The sequence below is a fragment of the Orycteropus afer genome, unplaced genomic scaffold, assembly GCF_000298275.1.
Source record: "Orycteropus afer afer isolate SDZICR_OR568_19922 unplaced genomic scaffold, OryAfe1.0 scaffold00077, whole genome shotgun sequence".
In the NCBI taxonomy this organism is placed as follows: Eukaryota; Metazoa; Chordata; class Mammalia; order Tubulidentata; family Orycteropodidae; genus Orycteropus; species Orycteropus afer.
The window spans coordinates 10,336,800-10,360,298 of NW_006921664.1; the positions used below are offsets into that span (position 1 = coordinate 10,336,800).

General features: G+C 36.7%; 1 protein-coding gene across 1 annotated transcript in view; it reads right to left on the bottom strand.

Moving 5' to 3' along the window:
- Positions 1-23,499, bottom strand: part of SUGCT (succinyl-CoA:glutarate-CoA transferase) — a 1,528,177-nt gene that overhangs the window by 715,262 nt on the left and 789,416 nt on the right. The window contains exon 12 of the mRNA XM_042780991.1: positions 15,643-15,745. Within this exon, the coding sequence (XP_042636925.1) occupies positions 15,643-15,745 (103 nt within the window). The remainder of the gene's footprint in view (positions 1-15,642; positions 15,746-23,499) is intronic.

Below are 23,499 nucleotides of genomic sequence, written 5' to 3' on the forward strand. Positions count from 1 at the left end.
GAATTTGCATATGAGCAGTTGATGGTCTGTTCCACAATCAGCTCCTGGCCTGGTTTTGGCTGAAGATATTGAGCTTTTCCTCCACCTTTTGCCACAGATTCTGATTCCTGTGTGTTCCATCTGGTGAAGTCCACGTGTACAGCCTCTGTTTGTGTTGTTGACAGTTTCTCATAGTATTCTGTTATTACCCTTTTAATTTCAGTTGATTCTTGTGACATTGTTCACTTCATTTCTTATTCATGTTATTTGCATTTTCTCTTTATTTTCCTTTGTAAAATTTGCCAGTGGTTTATCAATTTTGTTAATCTTTTCAAAGGACTAACTTTTATTTATTCTTTCTATTAATTTTTTGTTTCATTTACTTCTGCTCTCATCATTATTTCCTTTATTTGGAGACTATAAGCTGTTTTTACTTCTCTTTTCTAATTATTGGAGTTGTTGGGTTAAGTTGTTTATTTTGGTTCTTTCTTCTTTTTTGATGTATGTGTTTATTGCTATAAATTGACCTCTGAACACTACTTGTGCTGTGTCCTATAGGTTTTGGCATGTTTTGTTTTCATTCTCGTTTGAGTCTATAAACTTTTTTATTTCATTTTTTATTTTTATTTCACTTTTTATTTCTTCTATTTAAGAGGTATGTCATAAGGAGTGGAGAAACCACTCAAGAAATTAAGGGAAAAATAATATAATATGATATAATTATCATCCTCTTAATCATTGAGAAGGAACTTACTAACAATAAGATAAACTAATCTATAAAGACTATTAAAAGAGTAAAAACTTCTTAGGAAACATTTATAATTAAGATATTTTGCAACTTTGTCAGATATTAAAATTTTGCTTATTCTTTACATAGGAAAATCTCATTATGCTTGATGCCTATAATTTCTTTCTCCTACAAATACCCATGGCATTTATGTATGACTCTTCTGTGACAAGGAGCTCTGGTAGCATAATGACAAGGCACTTGACTGCTAACCAGAAGGCTAGCAGTTCAAACCCACCAGCTACTCCTCAGAAGGAAGGTTGGGCAATCTACTTCCGTAGTGATACTGTCTTGGAAACCCAAGGAGGGAGGGGTCCCTGTAAGTCAGGTCTGACACAGTGGCACATAACAACAACAATTTCTGTGACACTGAACACTTTCTGCATTCAACTAGACTGTGTAGCCTCCTTGAGTGATAGCTTTCATCTGTATTCTCTTTATTCACCATCTTCTATTATCCTCTCCCCTTGTCATATTCCCAGCACAAGACCATATCTATATAGCAAGTAATCAACTATGATTTGCTAAATGAATGAGTGAGAGAGAGTATGTACTGACTAAATGAATGCATGATGAATGAATGAATGATCAGGGACTCATCTGCCCTGAACCATAACTTTCACTTTTTCGTAAAAATGTCAAAATAGAGGAGGCTTTCTTTTCCCCTTTAATATAAATTATACAGTTTTATTTAAATGAATGGGAATCAGGTAATGTCCAAAACATACAAACTGGATATCTAATATAGATATAAATTTAATAGATCAAAGAAACTGTGGTCCATTCAAAATACATCCCAATTTCTTAAATATATAGGATAAAATGAATATAAAATGCCAGTAATGTTATAGTGAGTTCTTAATTTTTATTCTTCATTTCAATGGGTTTCCTCTTAAGCAACAACATGCTATGTTTTCACATTAAGATTTTCAATTCAACAAAATTAATTTGGATATTATTGTCTTAAATTTAATATTTTAGTTTATTTTATTAAATTTTAAGAGTTTGTTTTACATTGAAAATTACGTGTGCATTTAGTTTTGCTCCCATTTACCATCTCCAACACTAGCCCAGTCTCCTCCCCCCCCTGCCCAGTAACTCTCCTCTCGTGCCCCTCGTAGTTATGTACTCCTGTTTGTCCTGCATTTCCTCCATGTGAATGTTGCCCCTCTGATGCCCTATGGTTGACTGCTCCAAGGGATGCATTTCCATAGAGTATGTGGGTGTGTCACCCTGGGTACAGTGGTTTCCATGTACATCTTGTTAACTATTAGGCTGAGAGCCAGCCCCTGGGGGTGAGCTTTCTTCCAGGCCCAGAATGTATCCCAGGACCATAGTATTGAGGGTCTCACCAGACTCTACCCGACCAATAATTCTGGTCATTATTGAGTTTTTGGATTTCGTTCCATGTTTTTCCTTCCACTCTATCCAGGATCTCCAGATTTGATCTTTTCCTGAGTGGTTGGCATTGGTAGCCAGGTACCATCTATTTCTTCTGATCTCTAGGGCCATTGTGTCCTAGGGCTGATTGCTTCCAAATGCCCTTGGTTTGTTGCACTTTTCTTCGCTTCCGACAATAGGAGACCACTAGCTGCATCTTAGATGGCCACTTGAAAGCTTTATTTTTTTTTTTTCAATTTATTTATTTTTAGATTTTAGCGCTTCTTTTTTTTTTTTTTTTTTTTTTTTAAGACCCCAGTTGCAACTCACCAATGTAAGATGAGGAATAAGGCTTTTATGTATTTCATTGTGCCAATTGAGTCTGGTGTCCCCCAGTACTATGGTCCTGAGATGGTAGATCCATTGGATCTTTCTCCCACAGTGTCTGACTGTCTGTGAGGGATAACTCTATGTCTGTCTTCTGTTCACTGCTATCTGTGCAAGATTAGCCTCCGCTGAATCGATCCTTTGTCTAAAGTATATTCCTGTTCACTGACCCCCATCTGGTCCTCTCAGATGTTCATGTGTTTATTTGTAGCATGCTGTTTGGTGTCAATGGTAATGCAGTATTGTGGATACACTGGTTGTTATTAGCATCTGTTGTCTATCTCCTGTGTGCACACTTTGGTGTCCTCCCATTTCCTAATGTTATCATGGTAGTCACAGACTCTTTTCATACATCCTTCCCCTTACCCATGTCAGTGTGTGGGCCCCAACTAGCCCAAAATTAATCCCCCCCTTCCCACCCCATCCCAGTAACCTACAAAGTGAGTTCCCTTTTCCAAGCAAACCCTTCTTGTCTTTATTATAGCAATGGGATCATACAGTACTCGTCCTTCTGCAATTGACTTATTTCACTCATCTTAATGTTCTCCAGGCTCATCCACATTGTGAGATGATCCATGTATCCCTCATTGTTCTTTAATATAGGATAGTATTCCATTGTGTTAATGTACCATAATTTGGTTATCCATGCATTCGTTGATGGGCATTTAGGTTGTTTCCATCTCTTTGCTATAGTAAATTGTGCTGCAATGAACATAGGTGTGCATATGTATGTTCATGCCCTGTCTCTTACCTCCTTAAGGATATATTCCTAGTAATGGAATTGCTGGGTCAAATGGTATTTCTATTTTCAGTTTTTTAAGGACACGCCATACCATATGCCACAATGGTTATACCATTTTACAATCCCACCAGCAGTGCACAAGAGTTCCAATCTCTCCACAACCTCACCAGCATTTGTTATTTTCTGTCCTGTTGAACTTGGCTATCATTGCTGGGGTGAGATGATATATCATCATTTTGATTTGCATCTCTCTAATGACTAATGATCATAAGCATTTCCTCATGTGTTTGTTGGCTGCCAGCATATGGTCTTTAGTGACATGTCTGTTCAAGTCTTTTGCCCATTTTTGAATTGGGTTGTTTGTCTTTTTGGTGTTGAGGTGTTGAAGTTTTCTATAGATTTTGGAAATAAGTTCAAGCTTTAAACTCTGAATTTTTATTGAATCACCCTAAGTCTAACATACATTAAATCTTCATTCAAAATAATAGGAAATATTATACATAGATATCATAAAACAAACACACACATAATATATCTGAATTGGTGCAGCATCAAAAATGTGCCATGCATATGCAGAGGTACACATAACATTTTTTTTTTTTTTTTTTGTCTCTTTAGTCTGCTAGGAATTATTTCCACACATACTGTTTTACCTCATGTCTTTATCAACTATTTCCCAGTTGCAGGAACTATTGTATTTATGTATTTCCCAGAAGTATTAGAAACAAGGATATAATTTTTCTTGACTTGTATTACCCTCTCAGGGCTATGAAACTTCATTTCAACAAATTCTAACTAAAGTCATTCAAAGGTGATCTTTAAAATGCATCAATTGTGTGTGTGTGTGGATGTGTGTGTGTCACAAAGGGCTCTGTATTTTGGGGTGCTTCTAATGATTAGTATATAAATATTAAAGTTTTTTTCCAGATTCTCAGATATTTTGTCAAAATTTGCTAATAAAAAATCACTTAGAGAATATGAAGTAGCCTAGACATTAATAAAAACTCCAACTTCACAGGCTTCCACAAATAATGAGATGAAAACAACAGATAATTTCCAGCCGTCAAATATTTCAATACTTCACTCTGTTTGTTTCTATGACATATTTATCCCATACAAAAGATTTGCTAAAGGACTTGTAATGGCCTTCTGGGACAGGAAGAATAAGGTTTCTGTAGAAAATGTTAAATTAATTTTGATGGTGATGCAAAGTTAAGGAAGGGCTGTTAAGGGATGGCTTGCTGCCACAGGGTGGGGTTTTGTTTTGGTATCCTTTAGGGCCTGCAGGTGTTTGGCACCAGTTAAAATTAGGGCCAGCTGCGATATTTCAGTTTTGATATTTCCCTCCCAATAGTTCTCAGAAGTGATTCTTCAGGGTGACGTCTTACACCTGATGTATTCAACGTGTGTGGTACAAATGTGAGGACTCTGGTAAATAACAACACCAGTTTTGTGACATCTTTTGCTCTATATTCTCTATCCTCAGGTTATGGCATCAAGGACAAAGAAATACATTACTCAGAGGTCCCGGTTATTCATATATTTATTTTTTTTAATTGAAAAGCTCATTCAAAGATGGTGATGGCCTAGAATCTCCAAATATACAATCTTAAAGAAATGCTAAAAACAGGATGATACTTCTCTTTTGATTCTCCTAGTAGATAATGATATTTTAAAACCCTTTCTGTGGTGAGATCCATACCTATTTTTTTTAAGGAATTTGAATCGTTTCTATTAAAAGCTGCATTTTCTTTTATGTTTGTTTGGGTTGGAAAGGCTCAAACCACAATGTATTTCATGCACATGTTCCCAAGGGTATGTTAAATAGGACCATACTGAGGTCATCTAGTAAGTTTTTGAAACTTTTTAAGAATTCCTTTAATGTACTGCACAATCTTGACCTGATTAAAAGAACATATTTTAAGAAAGCACTTGGAAAACTGAGTGGCTATTAAAATCTGTATGGAGATAATCTATACTATACCTTTATGATGCATAGAGTTTTCCATGGACGATATGTCATAGAGGGAGAAAAACAACAAAATTATCACTTTAATGGTTTTGGATCAAAGCTTCTCAGAACTATCAGTGAATGAGGACCCAAACGCCCCCATAGTATTCTTGATTGACTTAGCATGGATGGCTGTAGGATCATTTTAACCGTGCAAAGGGATATAATCAGAGGCTAAAAGGTAGACAACATTCCATCTATCCAAGAAAAGAGAAGTATCATCTGTTGTTTCAGTTGAGTTAAAAAATCAAATTTTCTTGATGTATGTGACTCATGGAAATCAGTGAGGTTAGAAATAGTTTCTACCATGAAACAAATTTTATTTGTCTACAAAGTTCAAACCACAGATGAAAATATAAGCAGTTCATTTGATTAGTAGGCCCACAGAAAGTTCTCTCCTGTTCTTTGATACTCCTAATACTCCTTTTTTTTTTTTTTTTTTGGTTAGACATACCCTTTTTCACTTCATCAAATTCCCACTTCCTGCGCCATGTTCCAGGCCTTGTATTTCACCCAAAGCAATTCTGAGTTGAGCTAGCAGCTGTGCTGGCACGGCGCACATGGAAAGCTGGGCCAGGGCGCCAGCGGTGCATTCCCATGTCTGCACAAAAGTAGCCGATTCCATGTACCTGAGGCCAAGAAACTCTGTAGCTCATCAGGGGAAAACAAGAGAGAACACCTTCAACAGAAATCTTGATTATGAAAAACTTTTACAGAAAAGAAAAAAATAAAACGATTTTCAGTAATCAGAAATGATGAAGGGTTGAGGACTTCTTGAAAGAATTTGCAGATACATTCCATTCAAGGATGTTAGTCAGAGCTAGATTTTAAGTTAATAAGCCTCATCCAGAAGCTACTTTGACTTAGTGTTCCGAACAAGACTTTGCTTCTATCTGCCAAAGCTAAGTAAAAGAACGTCTTTGTTAATGAAAATAAAACCATAAATGGTACTATCATAACCACAGCCACTATGGTGCACTGACCATTTGTCATCTGGCAATCCCTCTGCTGTTCCCATCATATTCTATCTCTTTTAACACATACCAACCTAGAAGATAACGTCCTGTTTCTACACTTTAAATTTAAAGAAACTAAAGTCTAGAAGATACAGTAACTACTCAGGAATTTTGATTTCAAGGCCTTAACCACTAAGATGCAGGGCTTTCCCATCAGCCCTAATCTGGAGATTGTCACCCACACTCATGGGTGCAGAAGAACGACTTTCTCGTTGTTGTGAGGTACCATGGAGTGGGCTCCAACTCACAGCGACTCTGTGTACAACAGAATGAAACACTGCCTGCTCCTGTGCCAGCCTCACAACCTTTGCTATATCTGAGCCTGTCGTTGAAGCCACTGTGTCAATCCATCTCGTTGAGGGTTTTCCCCTTCTTCATTGGCCCTCCACTTTACCAAGCATGGTATCTTTCTCCAGGGAATAGTCCCTTCTGACAAAAAGACCAAAGTAGGTGAGATGAAGTCTGGTCATTCTCACTTCCAAGGAGCATTCCACATACACTTCTTCCAGGAAGGATTTTTTACTTCTTCTGGTAGTCCATGTTACCTTCAATATTCTTCACCAACACCACAACTCAAAAGCATCACCTCTTCTTCAGTCTTCCTCATTAATTGTTCAGCTTTCACATGCATATAAGGGGATTGAAAATACCATGGCTTGGGTGAGGCACACCTTAGTCTTCAAAGAGACATCTTTGCTCTTCAGCACTTTAGAGAGGTCTTTTCCAGCAGAGTTGCCCAGTCCAATACATTGTCTGATTTCTTGATGGCTACTTCCATTGGTGGGAGCTCTGGTGGCATGTGCCTAAGGCATTTGACTGCTAACCAGAAGTCTGGAGGTTCAAACTCACCAGCCACTCCTCAGAAGGAAGACTGAGCGATCTACTTCTGTAGTAATACCATCTCGGAAGCCCAAGGAGAGGTTGCTATGAGTCGGATCCGACTCCACAGCAGTGAGTTTGGTTTTGTTTTTTTTTTTGGTTACTTCCATTGGTGTTCATCGTGGAACCAAGTAATATGAAATCTTTGATAACTTCAATCTTCTCTCCATTTATCGTGATGCTACTTATTGGTCCATTTTGTGAGGATTTTCATTTTCTTTATGTTGAGATGTAATCCATTATAAGGTAGTGAATTACATGGTATGGCTTTTCTAGTCATAGTGTTTGTAACTCTCAGTTTGCCATGAGCAACTGAGTAGCTGCTTGTTAAAGTCATCCACCTGGAGCAGTATGAAATAATCTTCTGGGAAAGTTCTCTCTCAGGTGTGTAGAATTCTGATGTTGGGATTGATTGGTTTTGCCACTCTGCCAGGCTCAAAATGAACCCTCCTAGAGGCAGAAGAATCTCTCTGATTGCTGGCTGAGAGAGACATGCTGATGAGAGAGAGACTGAGAGAGACAGCCAGCTGAGAGAGACTAAGCACATTCCTGAACTTGAATTGTAGCCTACTGCTTCCCCAATAAACCCCATAATATGTGAGTTCTGTGTGGTCACTGCAGCAAATTATTGAACCCAGCAGAGAGGTCAATGGTGCCATGAGAAGGATGGTTGGTGTCAAGTTTGTTAAGAGGGCTAGAGGGTGCAAAATATCTGGCCTCATAGTAGCAGGTTTTAGGCTGCTGATGGTGATTCTGTCTTCCTCTTGTATAGTTAGGGGAGGTCAGAAGATGCTACCTCCTTGCCCTTTTAGTGTCCATACTAAAAACTGTAGCCTTTAAACTTCATCAGTAAGTGCTTCACTTTCTGGAAGGAAAATTGTGTCATCCGCATATCACAAGTTGTTAATGAGTGTCCCTCCAATCCTGATGTTAATGAGTTGTTAATGAGTATCCTCCAATCTTCTTCATATAGTCCAGCTTCTCAAATTATTTGCTCAGCATACAAATTGAATAAGTATGGCAAAAGGATACAATCCTGATGCACTCCCTTCCTGATTTTAAAACATGCAGTATCCACTTCTTCTGTTAGAGCAATGGCCTCCTGGTCTATCTACAGATTCCTCATGAGCATAATTAAGTGTTCAGGAATTTCCATTCTTCTCAATATTATCCATAATTTGTTATGATCCACACAATTGAATGCTTTTGCATAGTCAATAAAACACAAACAATTTTCTGGTGTTCTTTGCTTTCAGCCAGGATCCATCTGACATCAGCTACGATATCTCTTGTTCCATATCTTCTTCTGAATCCAACTCATATTTCTGGAAGTTCTCTGTCAATATACTGCTGCAACTGTTTTTGAATTATCTTCAGCAAGATTTTACTTGCATGCGATATTAATGATATTATTCGATAATTTCCACATTCTATGGGATCACTTTTCCTTGTAGTGAGTGCAAATATGGATCTCTTCCAGTCACTTGGCCAGGTAGCTGTCTTCCAAATGTCTTGCATAGACAAGTGAGTGTCTCCAGTGTGACATCTGTCAATTCCTAGAGCCTTATTCTTCGCCAATTCCTTCAGTGTAGCTTTGACTTCTTCCTTCAGTACCATTGGTTCTTGATCATATGCCACCTCCTGAAATGGATGAACATTGACCAATTCTTTTTGGTACAGTGACTCTGTTATTCCTTCCATCTTCTTTTGATGCTTCCTGCATCATTCAATATTTGCCTATAGAATCCTTCAATATTGTAACTCAAGGCTTGAATTTTTTCTTCAATTCTTTCAGCTTGACAAATGCCTAGTGTGTTCTTCCCTTTTGGTTTTCTAACTCCAGGTCTTTGGACATTTCATTATAATAATTGACTTTGTCTTCTTGAGCTGCTCTTTGAAATCCTCTGTTCAGCTCTTTTATCTTGTCATTTCTTCCATTTTCTTTAGTTACTCTCAGTTCCAGGGCAAATTTCAGAGTCTCTTCTGACATCCATTTTGGTCTTTTCTTCCATTCCTGTCTTTTTAATGACTTTTTCTTTCTTCATGGATGATGTTCTGGATGTCATCCCACAATTCCTTTGGTTTTCAGTCATTGGTGTTCAAGGCTTCAAATCTATTCTTCAAATGGTCTCTAAATTAGGGCAGGATGGGAGCTCTGGTGGCATTGTGCCTAAGGCAATTGACTGCTAACCAGAAGGCTGGTGGTCCAAATCCACCAGCCACCCCTCAGAAGAAAGTTTGGGCAATCTACTTCCATAGTGACACTGCCTCGGAAACCCAAGGTGGGGTCACTATGAGTTGGATCCGACTTGTGGGCAGTGAGTTTATAATCAAGGTCATATTTTGGGTCTCGTGGACTTGTTTTAATTATCTTCAGCTTTGACTTTAACTCCCATATGAGGAGATGATGCTTTGTTCCACAGTCAGCTCCCAGCCTTGTTTTGGCTGAAGATATTGAGCTTCTCCATCACCTCTTTCCACAGTGTAGTTGATCTGATTCCTGTGTATTCCATCTGGTGAAGTCCATGTGTATAGCCACCATTTATGATTTTGAAAAAAGGTATTTGCAATGAATAAGTCATTGGTCTTGTAAAATTCTATCATGTGATCTCCAGCATCATTTCTATCACCAAGGCCATATTTTCCAACTACTAGTGATTCTTCTTTGCTTCCAACTTTTGCATTCCAATCACCAATAATTATCAACACATTTTGATTACATGTTTGGTCAATTTCAGACTGCAGAAGTTGTATGGATATTATCCTATCACTGATAGCATTGTACTTCAGGATAGATATTGAAACATTCTTTGTGATAATGAATACCACATCATTCCTCTTCAATTTGTCATTTCCAGTACAGTAGATCATATGGTCATCTAATTCAAAACAGCCAAAACCAGTCCATTTTAGCTCACTAACGCCTAGGTTCTCCAACTTTGTGCATTCCATTTCATTTTTGACAACTTCCAACTTTCCTAAATTCATGTCACACATTCCATGTTCTGATTTTCAAATTCTGAGTTTTCAAGTTTCAAAATTTGAAATATTTTGAAATTTGAAAGGAATGTAGAATGTGGAAACATCAGAATCAGATAAAGAACTGATTTATCATGTGGGAAACCTGTACTTTCTAAAGTCAATCAATTCATTCATTCACTGATTCACTCATCAACAAATATTTATTGTATACTTGCTATGTAAGTTGATTTTGAGATTCCTTTTCAGAAAGGCAAATAAATACTAAGTGTATACTAAATCCCTCATACCTAGAACTTAGAAAATATAACAAAACCTTGTTGAATAAATGCATGAACTTTCTAATTAGTCATTTGTTGGATGTTCTTTTTAGAGCATTTTTAATAGCCTATTTTACACACGATTTTTTAAAAATCTGATGTTTCCACATTCTACATTCCTTTCAAATTTCAAAATTTTGGGAAATTATTTTTGAAAGGGCCAAATTCCAATCATAGGGGAAAGCTCTTGCCTCTTGTGAGTAGCAGCCCTGCTTACCATTACCATGGTCATCTTTACCAGATTTTATAATAATAGTATTGTGCTCTCCTATCTTCTTAGAAATCCAGACAGGTTGGTAATAAATTGCAAGGAAGAATGAAATTATATATAAAATTACCATGGTATGATTATTTTTGGTTTTAGAACTATAACAATTAGAATCCACTTTTTCCTGGGTACCAGAGCAGTTGCAGAGACTTTTAGGGTAGTAGGAAAAACTGGTACCCCTGGCTTAAAAAAAAAAAAAAAAAAACGCAGTGCCATGAAGTCAATTCTGACTCACAGCAACCCCCGCTAGGTTTCCAAGGCTGTAAATCTTTGTGGAAGCAGACTGCTCCATCTGTTTCTCACAGAGTGGCTGGTGGGTTCAAACCACTGAGTTTTTTGGTTAGCAGAAAAATCCCTTAACCACTACACCACAAGAGCTCCTTGGTGCCCTGGATTAAGTAATATCAATCTTCTACATTTGGAAAGTGGGCTAAGTACTAAAAATGTGCCGTAGACCAATAATAGAAATTTTGGGTCAGGTCCAAATGAGATGAAAATGAAATGGAAAGATTAAACTAATTAACGTGAAGTAAAAGGAAAAAAAGGAGCATGAAAATCCTAATTATCTCTCTAGGATATATTGCTATATCATATGGTATTTCTGTTTTCAATTTTTTAAGGAAGAGCTATACTGTTTTACACAATGCTTGCTCCATTTTACAGTCCTACCAACAGTGTATGAGGATTGCAGTCTCTCCACGTCATTGCCAGCATTTGTTGTCTTATGCAATTTTTATTGTTTGTTTTTGTTTTGTTTTGTTTCTTGCTTTTTCACTTTGCTATTAATGCTGGAGTGAGATGGTATCTCATCATTTTTATTTGTATCTTTCAATCCGAAAGAACTGAAGAAAAAATTCAAGTTTTGAGTTACAATATTAAAGGATTTTGTGGGTAAAATACTGAATGATGTAGGAATCCTCAAAAGAAGATGGAAGGAACACACAGAGTCACTGTACAAAAAAGAATTGGTCAGTGTTCAAATGTTTCAGGAGGTGGCATATGATCAAGAACCCATGGTATTGAACGAGGAAGTCAAAGCTGCACTGAAAGAGTTGGCAAGAAACAAGGCTCCAGGATAGATGGAATACCCACTGAGATGTTTCAACAAACAGACACAGGGCTGGAGGCATTTACTCATCTATGCCAAGTAATTTAGAAGACAGCTACCTGGCAAATTGATTGGAAGAGATCCATATTTGTGCCCATTTTAAAGAAAGGTGAGCCAACAGAATGTGAAAATTATAGAACAATATTATTAATATTACCAAAAAAAAAACAAAAAAAAAAACCTCATTGCTATTAAGTCAATTCCAACTAATGGTGACCCCCCCCCCACATTGGGTTTCCAAAGTTGTAAATCTTTATGGAAGTTGACTGCTCCATCATCCTTCTATGAAGCAGCTGGTGGGTTTGAACCACCAACCTTCCAGTTAATAGTCAAATACCTTAGGCACTGTGCCACCAGAGTTCCTTATTAATATCACATGCAAGTAAACTTTTTCTGAAGATAATTCAAAAACAGTTGCAGAAGTACAATGACAGGGAACTTCCAGAAATGCAAGCTGGATTCAGAAAAGGACATGGAATGAGGAATATTATTGCTGATGTCAGATGGATCTTGGCTGGAAACAAAGAATACCAGAAATATGTTTACTTGTGTTTTATTGACTATGCAAAGGCATTTGACTGTGTGCATCATAACAAATTATAAATAACATTGCAAAGAATGTGAATTCAAGAACACTTCATTGTGCTTGTGAGGAACCTGTATACAGACCAGGAGGCTGTCATTTGATCAGAACAAGGACATATTGCATGGTTTAAAATCAGGATGCCATATTTATTCAATCTGTATGCTCAGCAAATAATCTAAGAAGCTAGACTATATGAAGAAGAACACAGTATCAGGATTGGAGAAAGATACATTAACAATCTGCCATATGTAGGGGACACAACCTTACTTGCTAAAGCAAGCACTTACTTTCAAGTTTACTGATGAAGATTAAAGACTCCAATCTGCAGTATGGATTGCACTCCAACATAAAGAAAATGAAAATTTTCACAATTGGACCAATAAATGGCATCATGAAAAATGGAGAAAGGATTGAAGTTGTCAAAGATTTCACATTACCTGGTTTCACAATCAACACCAATGGAAGCAGTAGTCAAGAAATCAAACATCGTATTGCATGGGGCAAACCGGCTGCAAGAGACCTCTTTAAAGTGTTGAAGAGCAAAGATGTCAGTTTGAAGACTAAGGTACACCTTACTCAAGCCATTTCCAATCACTTCATATGCATGTGAAAGCTGGATAATAAGTAAGGAAAATTGAAGAACAGTTGATACTTTTGAGCTGTGGTGTTGGCAAAGAATATTGACAATACCATGGACTGCCAAAGAACTAACAAATCTGTTCTGGAAGAAGTGCAGCTGGAATGGTCCTTGGAAGTGAAAATAGCCAGACTTCATCTCACCTACTTTGGTCATGTTGTCAGAAGGGATGAGTCCCTGGAAAAAGATATCATGCTTGGTAAAGTGGAGGGTGAGCGAAAAAGGGGAAGACCCTCCATAAGATGGATTGACACTGTGGCTGCAATGATAGGGTCAAATAAAAAAAGAATTATGAAGATGGCGCACGACCAGGCAGTGTTTCATTCTGTTGTACATAGGGTCACTGTGAGTCAGAGCCTACTCAACAGCACCTAACATCAACAAGGGCTTTGCAACAAAGGATTGAAAGTATTTCTTCACATGTTTTTTGGCCATGTGAATGTCTTCTTTGGTGAAGTATCTGTTCCAGTCCTCTTCCCACTTTTAAATTGGATTACTTTTCTTTTTATTGTTAAGATGTTGAAATTTTCTGTAGATTTTAGAAATTAGTCCTTTGCCCAATTATGTCTGATAAAGAAATAAGAGCTGTGACAATAACAGCATTACTCACGTTTATCACAGTATTATTGACAAAAGGATGGAAACAACCTAAGTACTCATCAACAGATAAACTGTGGTACATACACACAATGGAATACTCCACAATGTTAAAAAATAACAATGAATCTGTGAAACACCTTATAACATGGGTGAATCTAGAGGGCATTATGCTGAATGAAATTAGTCAATCACAAAAGGACAATATTGTAGGAAATCACTACTAAAAGGTCAAGAAAAGTTTCACACACAGGGAGGGTAAATCACTAACTAGATGATAGATGTGTATTACTTGGGTGAAAGGAAAGGCCATGTGCACTAAGGGGAGAGGTCAGCACAAAATGATCAAGGCAAAGGAAGACACACACACACAATCTTAACTATCCTATATTCACTCTGAGCTAACCAATAAAGTGAAGAGTTTTAAGGTCCTGTATGTGACCCTGGATCCTTGCTCATCACAACATTGGAATATGAGCATAATGTTAGAATATGGCTTTAAAAATAATGTTCTTCGTATTGGTGCCTTTATTCCTGATGAAACACAGGGATAAAAACAGAAAGACTGATAGAAAATCTACAGAGATATGTGCCTTCAAATTGAGTTAAACTTGAAATCCTGCACTCATCAGTACCATGTTTACGCATAGATCTCTGAAGAGAGAGAACAGTAAAAATCCAGCTATTCTCCCAGAACAGCTTAAAATGAAAGCTTTTCCTCATTCGAATTTATGAAGTGAGAAAATTGGCCCCGGTGATCTACATTCAGAGTACACATACAAGGCTACTTCACTGTGAGGAAGCACCAGGCATCAATCCATTGATGCTGTGAGACTCCTCTTGGATGCAATGACTCAATCCATATCAAGTGGCCCCCCAACCTCAAATATTTATTTGCTATTGTCTTATTATAGACAATGCCTTACAATACCCACCATCTTGGAAGAAAGTAACACAAAGCAAAATTCCTGAACTGATTCTCTTTTTGCTCCTGTAAATATTGTAATGATTGAATTAAATACATTTCAGTTCTCTTTTAAACAGATATTCATGAAAGATAAAAGCACCAAAGTTAAATAGAGAGATCAGTTTTCAACAAAATTCTCTTCCCTCAACAAGGTATATCCTATTTTCAATAATTCATTTCAAAGAAAAATCTCCCACTATATAAATGAAAAGAATAAAAAAAAAAGTCTATAATTTTTAAATGTTGGATATTGAGAAGATACACAAATAACCAGAGTGAAAGCATCAGAGAAAAATTAAGTTCCTCTACCTTTTGGGTTTCAATAACATGAATATGTGATACTGAGAAATAGTAAATTGTTTATAGTAGACTTGATTGAAGCAATAAAATAAAAATATTAGTTTGATATCATCCAAGAATGATCATTTGAACACATTTGTAAAAGGAATGTTTTTTTCAGGTAACCCTTCTTCCTGAGCCTCAAACAGGAATTTATCTAGTAAACAATATATAGCACAAATTTCTATTCAGATATAATTCATTTTTCACAAATGATGCACATTAATCAAAGTATATAAAGGCCTGTTCATTTGAAAAATTAACTGAAACTTGTTTTCTACATTTTAATACAGCCTTGTGATTAGATGCTGGCTATAACTGAAGTTTCTCATATTTCTGCAAAGACTGAGCCTTGAACACCTGGCTCCAATCTTTCAATTGTTTATCTTTTAGTTTCTAAGAAAAACAAATCCCTGCCCTCTGAAACATCATATAGTGCCTGATGAAGAAAGATGATGGATTATAGACAGATAGTTTTAAATTGTGATTCTCTGTTTCAGCCCCATAAACGGCTTTTACGTAACAGTTGCAAATTGTGTTGTTTGACTTAAGCTTAAGATCAATGGCCGATGTACATTTATACAAATCAGTCTGGACAGAAAAGAGAGGCAAATTCTTATATTGTTAACCACAACGCACCAAAAACCTCAAGAAACAAACCTGGGGTTCTGCAAATACGCTCTTCATGTTGTTGATTGCACCATATGGAATCCCACTGCCTTCAAAGAGATTCAACCACTTGCTAGTCATTTCTTCTGCAAACCTAAGAATAGACAAAAAAGGACTTATTTTTACACTATGAAGAATGTATCACAATTTCTTTCCTTCTGAATCGTTCTTCCTAAGAAACTGATAATGACAAAAATAAGTCTCTTACGTTTTCATTAGCAGCCCTGGTGGTGCAGTGGTTAAGCACTTAGCTGGTAACCAAAAGGTGGTTCAAACCCATCAGCCACTCTGTAGGAGAAAGATGTGGAAGTCTGCTTCTGCAAAGATTTACAGCGTGTAAATCTGTCCTATAGGGTTGCTATGAGTTGGAATCAACTTAAAGCAGTGGATTTTTGGTTTTAGGGTTGGTTTTGATAGAGTGTTCTCTGCACGAAATGACTTGAGCACCACTGGACAAGGAAGAGTAGCTGCTAGGTCTGGTTGTTTCAAAATTCATCATTACAAAGGAATTCCTTCTACTTGTGTCTATATATACTCTTTTACAGAGTCCCCTGAAGAAGAGAAACTGTAGAAAATGATACTAGTTTCAAATGTAGTGTCAAGCACATTTCAAATATAATAATAATGATGATGATACACTTTTGAGCATAATGTACCAACCATTGTGCTAAAAATGTTACAAGACTTTGGTATAGTTAGGATAGACACTAATATATTAAATTATTCCTCAAAATTAACAAAAAGTAAACAAACCAACATAGCTGTTTTGTTGTTAGGTGCCCTTGAGTCAGCTCCTACTCATAGTGACATATGCACAACAGAATGAAACACTGTCTGGTCATACACCATCCTCACAATTCTTTCTATACTTGAGCCTATCATTGCAGCAGTCCATCTCATTGAGGATCTTCATCTTTTTTTGCTGACTCTCTATTTTACCAAGCATGATATCCTTCTCCAGGGAATGGTCCCTTCTGACAACATGACCAGAGTAGGTGAGACGTAGTCTGGCCATTCTCACTTCCAAAGAGTATTCCGGCTGCACTTCTTCCAGGGTAGATTTGTTCGTTCTTCTGGCATTCCATGGTATTTTCATTATTCTCCCCCAACACAATTCAAAAGCATCAATTATTCTTTGATTTTCCTTATTCACTGTCCAGTCACATGCATATGAGGCAACTGAAAATATTATGGCATGGGTTAGGTGCATCTTCTAAGTGACATCTTTGCTCTTCAACACTTGAAAGATGCCTTTTGCGGCCAATTTACCCACTGAAATATGACATCTGATTTCTTGACAACTGCTTCTATGGGTGTTGATTATGGATCTAGGAAAAATTAAATCTTTTCTCCATTTATTGTGTTGCTGCTGATTGTGAGGATTTTCATTTTCTTTATGTTGGGGTATACTACTGCACACTGTAGTCTTTAATTTTCATCAGTAAGTGCTTCAAGTCATTTTCACTTTATGCAAGCAAAGTTGTGTCCTTGCATATTACATGTTAATGAGTCTTCCTCCCATCCTGATGTCATATTCTTCTTCATATAGTCCAGCTTTGCAGATTATTTGCTCAGCATACAGATTGAATAAATATGGTGAAATGATAAAACCCTGCCATACACCATAGCTTATTTTAAACCATGCAGCTTGTCCTTCTTCTGATCGAATGACAGCCTTCTGGTCTATATACAGGTTCCTTATGAGGACAAGTAAGTGCTCTGGAATTCTCATTCTTTGCAATGTTATTGATAATTTGGTATGATCCATACAGTGAAATCCTTTTGCATAGTCAATAAAATACAAGTAAACATCCTTCTGGTATTCTTTGCTTTCAGCCAAGATCTATCTGGTATCAGCAATTATATCCCTTGTTCCACATCCTCTTCTTAATCCAGCTTGCATTTCTGGAAGTTCCCTATCAATATACTGCAGCAAATATTTTTTAATTATTTTCAGCAAAATTTTAATTATGTGTGATGTTTGATAGTTTCCCCCATTCTGTTGTATCACCTTTCTTTAAAATAGGTACAAAAATGAATCCATTCCAATCGGTTGGTCAAGTAGTTGCCTTCCAAATTATTTGGCATAGATGAGTGTGTGCCTCCAGCATGGCATCTATTTGTTGAAACATCCCAATTGGTATTTTTATCAATTCCTGGAGTTTTTATTTTGCCAATTCTTTCAGCTCAGCTTTGACTTCTTCCTTAAATACCATGGGTTCTTGATCATATGCTACCTCCTGAAACAATTGAACATTGACTAATTCTTTTTTGTACAGTGACTCTGTGTATTCCTTTGATCTTCTTTTGATGCTTCCTGCTTCATTCAGTATTTTGCCCATTGAGTCTTTCAATATTGCATCTTGAGACTTGAATTTTTTTTTTTTTTTCAGTTCTTTCAGTTTGAGAAATGCTTAGTGTGTTCTTCCCTTTTGGTTTCCTAACTCCAGGTCTTAGCACATTTCATTATAATAACTGAATTTGTCTTTTCAACCTGCACTTTGAAATCTTCTGTTCAACTTTTTTATCTTGTCATTTCTTCCATTTGCCTAAGCTGCTCTCTGTTCAAGAGCAATTTTCAGAGTCTCCTCTGATATCCATTTTGGTCTTTTCTTCTTTTCCTGCCTTTTTAATGATCCTTTGCTTTCTTCATGGATGCTGTTCTTGATGTCATTCCACAATTCTTCTGGTTTTCAGTCATTGGTGTTCAGTGCATCAAATCTGTGCTACAGATAGTCCCTAAATTTAGGTGAGATACAATCAAGGTCATATTTTGGCTCTTATAAACTTGTTTTAATTTTCTTCAGCTTCAGCTAGAACTTGTCTATGAGCATTTGATGGTCTGTTCTACAGTCAGCTCCTGGCCTTGTTTTGGCTGGAGATACTGAACTTCTCCATCACCTCTTTACACAGATGTAATCGATCTGATTTCTGTGTATTCCATCTAGTGAGGTCCATGTGCTGTTTATGTTGTTGAAAAATGGTATTTACAATGAATAGATCACTGATCTTTGAAAATTCTTTCATGTGATCTCCAGCATCATTTCTATATCCAAGGCCATATTTTCCAAGTACCAATGGTTCTTCTTTGTTTCTAACTTTCACATTCCAATCATCAATAATCATCAATATATCTTGAATGCATGTCTGGTCAATTTAAGACTGTAGAAATCGGTAAAAATCTTCAATTGCTTCATTTTTGGCTTTAGTGGTTCGTGCTTAAATTTAAATAATATTAGTATTAACTAGTCTTCCTTGTAGGCATTTGGATATTATCTTATCACTAACAGCATTGTACTTCAAGATAGGTCTTGAAACATTCTTTGTGATGATGAATGCCTGCCATTCCTCAATTTGTCATTCCCGGATCATACGATTGTCTGATTCAAAATGGCCAAAACCAGTCCATTTCAGCTCGTTAATGCATAAGATATTTATCTTTCTGAGTTCCATTTCATTTTGACAACTTCCAATTCTCCTACATTCATACTTTGTACATTCCATGTTCCGATTATTAATGGATGTTTGCAGCTGTTTCTTCCCATTTGAGTCATGCCACATCAGCAAATGTAGGTCCCAAAAGCTTTATTCCATCCACATCTTTAAGGTCGACCCTACTTTGAGGAGGCAGCTCTTCCCCAGTTATATTTTGAGTGCCCTCCAACCTGAGGGGTTCATCTTTTGGCACTATATTACATAATGTTTCAGGGCTATGCATGAAGTTTTACAGTAATATCAGACAGTTTCACTGCTATTCATAAAGTTTTCACTGGACATTTCTTTGAGTAATGGATGCTTCCTTCCTTCTTCCAAGTCTCTGTTAGTCTGGAAGCCGAAGATAATAACAATAATTTCAAGAGTATAAAGGATTTTAGAATAGTTAAGAGCAAGCTTTTTAGTTAACTAATCATCTTGGGTAATCAAAGATATTTTTAACATAGATTAGCAGGTAAAATCCTTCACTGATATTGAAGAATTCTTGGAAATATAGTACACATATTTAGTGCTTGTGGATTTCTATTCAGTTCTCTTGTATGGGGCTAGAATCAGTCTCAGATCTGCAGACTCTAGAGGAAATTATGTTAGAGAAATTCACCTTTTCATCATTTAAAAAGAAATGTGAAAGAGAGTATTGATACTTGGAAAATGCTTCTCAAATTGCTAAAAGATAAAAATTAAAATAAACAGAAAAAAAAGAAGAGGTTTGGGTTAATGTACTCTAAGGATAAACTATTATATGAACAATGATGCTTAATCATATACATGTTTTTAGGTAAGGATAGGATAAAATCCAGTCTCATCACTAGGAATGTAATTAACCCTCTTCATTTATCCTTGTATTCTACATCCATTTACAAGCGCCTACTATATACCAATGAGCTCTGGTGGCACAGTGGATAAGGTAATTGGCTACTAACCACAAGGTCAGCAGTTCAAACCCACCAGCTTCTCTGCAGGAGGAAGATGAAACAATCCACTTTTGTGAAGATTTTCAGCCTTGTAAACCTTATGGAAGGAGCTCGGAAGGCGTAATGTCTAAGACATTTGACTGCTAATTAGAAGGTTAGTGGTTCAAAGCCACCAGCCACTCGAAGGAAGACTGGGCAATCAACTTCCGTAAAGAGTGACTGCCTCAGAAACCCAAAGGGGGTTGCTATGAGTCAGAATCAACTTGATGGCAGTGAGTTTGGTTTTTTGATTTTGAAACTTTATGAGGTTGCTATGAATCAGAACTGATTCGATGGCAGTGGGTCTGGTGGCACAGTGGTTAAAGCATTAGGCTGCTAATCAAAAGATTGGCAGTGCAACCTCACCAGCTGCTTTGTAGGAGAAAGATGAGGCAATCTGCTTACATAAAGACTTACAGCTGAAGGCAGAAACAAGCTGGCATTCTGCTAACACACGTCGCCCAAACCCTCTGCAACAGAGACCTGGAAAATTTGAGTGAAACATATACCAATAATGATCCTGGAACTCTGAGTATCAAATGAGGAGATAAAGAATTAGATTGAGCACAGACTGAAAAGGGGAACAGAGTAAGATTAGTGACTATGGAGAGAGAAGAGGCCAGACCATCTCAAGCAGGGACCTCTTGAATAGAGATGTAGAGGCTGACAAGGAAGGAAAAAAGAATTCATAGAATCCACACAAGTATAATGACACAGTGTAGATATATCAGGAGGAATTCAAGCTTAACAACCATTCTTCTGTTTCTTTTTTTCTTTTTGTCTACATTTTTTAATCTTTTATTTTTATTGTTTTTCCTTTTCATTCTCTTCCTCTCCTTCGATTTTTTTTTCTTCTTGCCCCATCCAACAGGAGGACTCTCTACTACTCACACTTATCTATTGCACCAGCCACCTCACCCAATGGACAAGCACCACTATCAGCTCCTACACCACTGCATCATTTACAGATGGTGGATAGTAACCGCTCATCCCAACTGCAACTCTTCCTCAAATAGACACCTGCACCCATACCCCCATCTGTTATTCCAGTAATCCAGAGATAGCTGATGAGTGCCCCAACGCTGCCAAGTTAATAACCAAAGAAGCACACATGCCCCACTCATCCAGATATATATATATATATAGAAAAACAAAACAAAAACAACAAACAAACCAAAAAAAAAAAAAAAAAACAGGAAGACACAAAACCAACACACATCAATAGATATAAAAAACAACTTCAAAAGGTCTCAGAGATAATAGACAACTTCAATTCAAACAAAGAAACAGGGCAAGACAGCAGAAGCAAGTGACCTTAATAAAAATCAAGAAAGCATCTCAATGAAGAACAGGTAATAGAACTACCTGAGAAGGAATTAAAAAGATTTATACATATAGCACCTTCCGAGAGCACAAGGAAATCATATACAGAAGCAAGTAAAAGACAGCCAATGCCATTGAAGAATTCAAGAAAAGCATACAATAACAAAATGACAAAATAAATAGGCAATTAGAAATCATACAAAAACAGCAATTAGATATCAGAAGGTAAACACTAAAATTGCAGAGACAGACAACACATAGGAAGGACAAAAGAGTAGAAAGAAACTGGCTGAAGAATGCATATCTCAGCAAGAAGACAAATCCTTTGACACCAGCCTGTGTGAAGAAAATTCAGAAAAGAGAATTTAAAAAATAAAGAAAACTTAAGAGGTCTATGAGATGAAATAATATATGCCTGATTGGGATTGCAGAATAAGAAGAGGCAAAAACAACACAGAAAATTGTTGAAGACTTGATAGCAGGAAACTTCCCCAATATCATAAAAGATGAGACGATATCCAAGAAGGTCAATGAACCCCATACATGATAGACTCCAAGAGAAAGTTACTGAGACATATCATAATCAAACTTCCCAAAATCAAAGACAAAGAATCTTGAGAGAAGCTCTTGAAAAAATGAAATATTACCTACTAAGGGCATCCAATAAGACTAAGCTCTGATTTCCCAGCAGAATACAGTCAGGCAAAAGGCAAAGGGATGATATGTACAAAATCTTAAAGGAAAAAAAATGCCAGTGAAGAATTATGTATCTAGAAAAACTGTCCCTCAAATATGATGGTGAAATTAGAACATTTCCAGACAAACAGAAATTAAGGGAACTAGTAAAAACCAGACTAATCCTACAAGAAATGCTAAAGGAAGTCCTTCCAACAGAAAACCAACAACAGAATACAACAATTTAAGATTAAAACATATGACACAACACCACCCAGAAACCAGTCTTGTTAGAGAAGTCTCAAATCTAAAATAAGCTTTACCAAACAGAAAGCAGAGAACCAGAGAAGTAAATATATAAACAATAACAACTACAAAGCAAATAGATGGAATAAATGGTATAATTACAAAACTTCTATATGGAGAGGAAGTCAGGATGATGTAATAGAAAACAGACTGTTCAAAACTTAGGGAGATAAAAATTTACTACCAGATAACTATAATGAAAATTTATAAACCTTCTAACCAAAACAACAAAGAAGAAAATCACAAGAACTTATTACACTGAATCAACAATAATGAAGAAAACTTGATAATAAAATGAACTCAGCACAGAAAAATATTTGGAACAAAGAACCAATCAACACCACAAAAAATACAAAAGAATGGCAGCAGTAAATTCCTGTTGTTGTTGTTGTTGTTTGCCATCGAGTCGGCCCCGACTCATAGCGACCCCTACTTGGGTTTCCGAGGCAGTATCACTACGGAAGTAGGAATGCCCAACCTTCCTTCCGAGGAGTGGCTGGTGGGTTTGAACCGCCAGCCTTCTGGTTAGCAGTCAAGTGCCTTAGCCACTATGCTACCAGAGCTCCTATCTATCATCAATTACATTAAATGCACCAGTCAACAGAAAGAGAGTGACAGATTGGATAAGAAAAGAAGACCCATTAATATGCTACCTAAAGAGACTTACCTTAGACACAAAGATAAGAATAAATAACAAATCAAGGTGTGGAAAAATATACATATATAACTTAATGGCAACTAAAAGCAGAGCAAGAGTGGCAATGCTAAATTCTGATAAAATAGATTTCAAGACAAAATCCTCCATAAGAGATAAGGGAGGACACTATAAGATAACAAAAGGGTCAATTGACCAAGGGGATATAACCATGATAAATATCTATGCAACCAATGAAATTATATATATATATTTATTTTTATATAAATATATATAAAGCAAACATTAAATCGAAAGGAGAGATAGGCAATACCACAATTGTAGTAGGAGACTTTAACACACCACTTTCAATGAGAGAGAGAACAACTAGGAAAAAAACTAAACAAAGATACAGAAGATCTCAAATACACAATCAACCAACTTGACTTCATAGATATATAC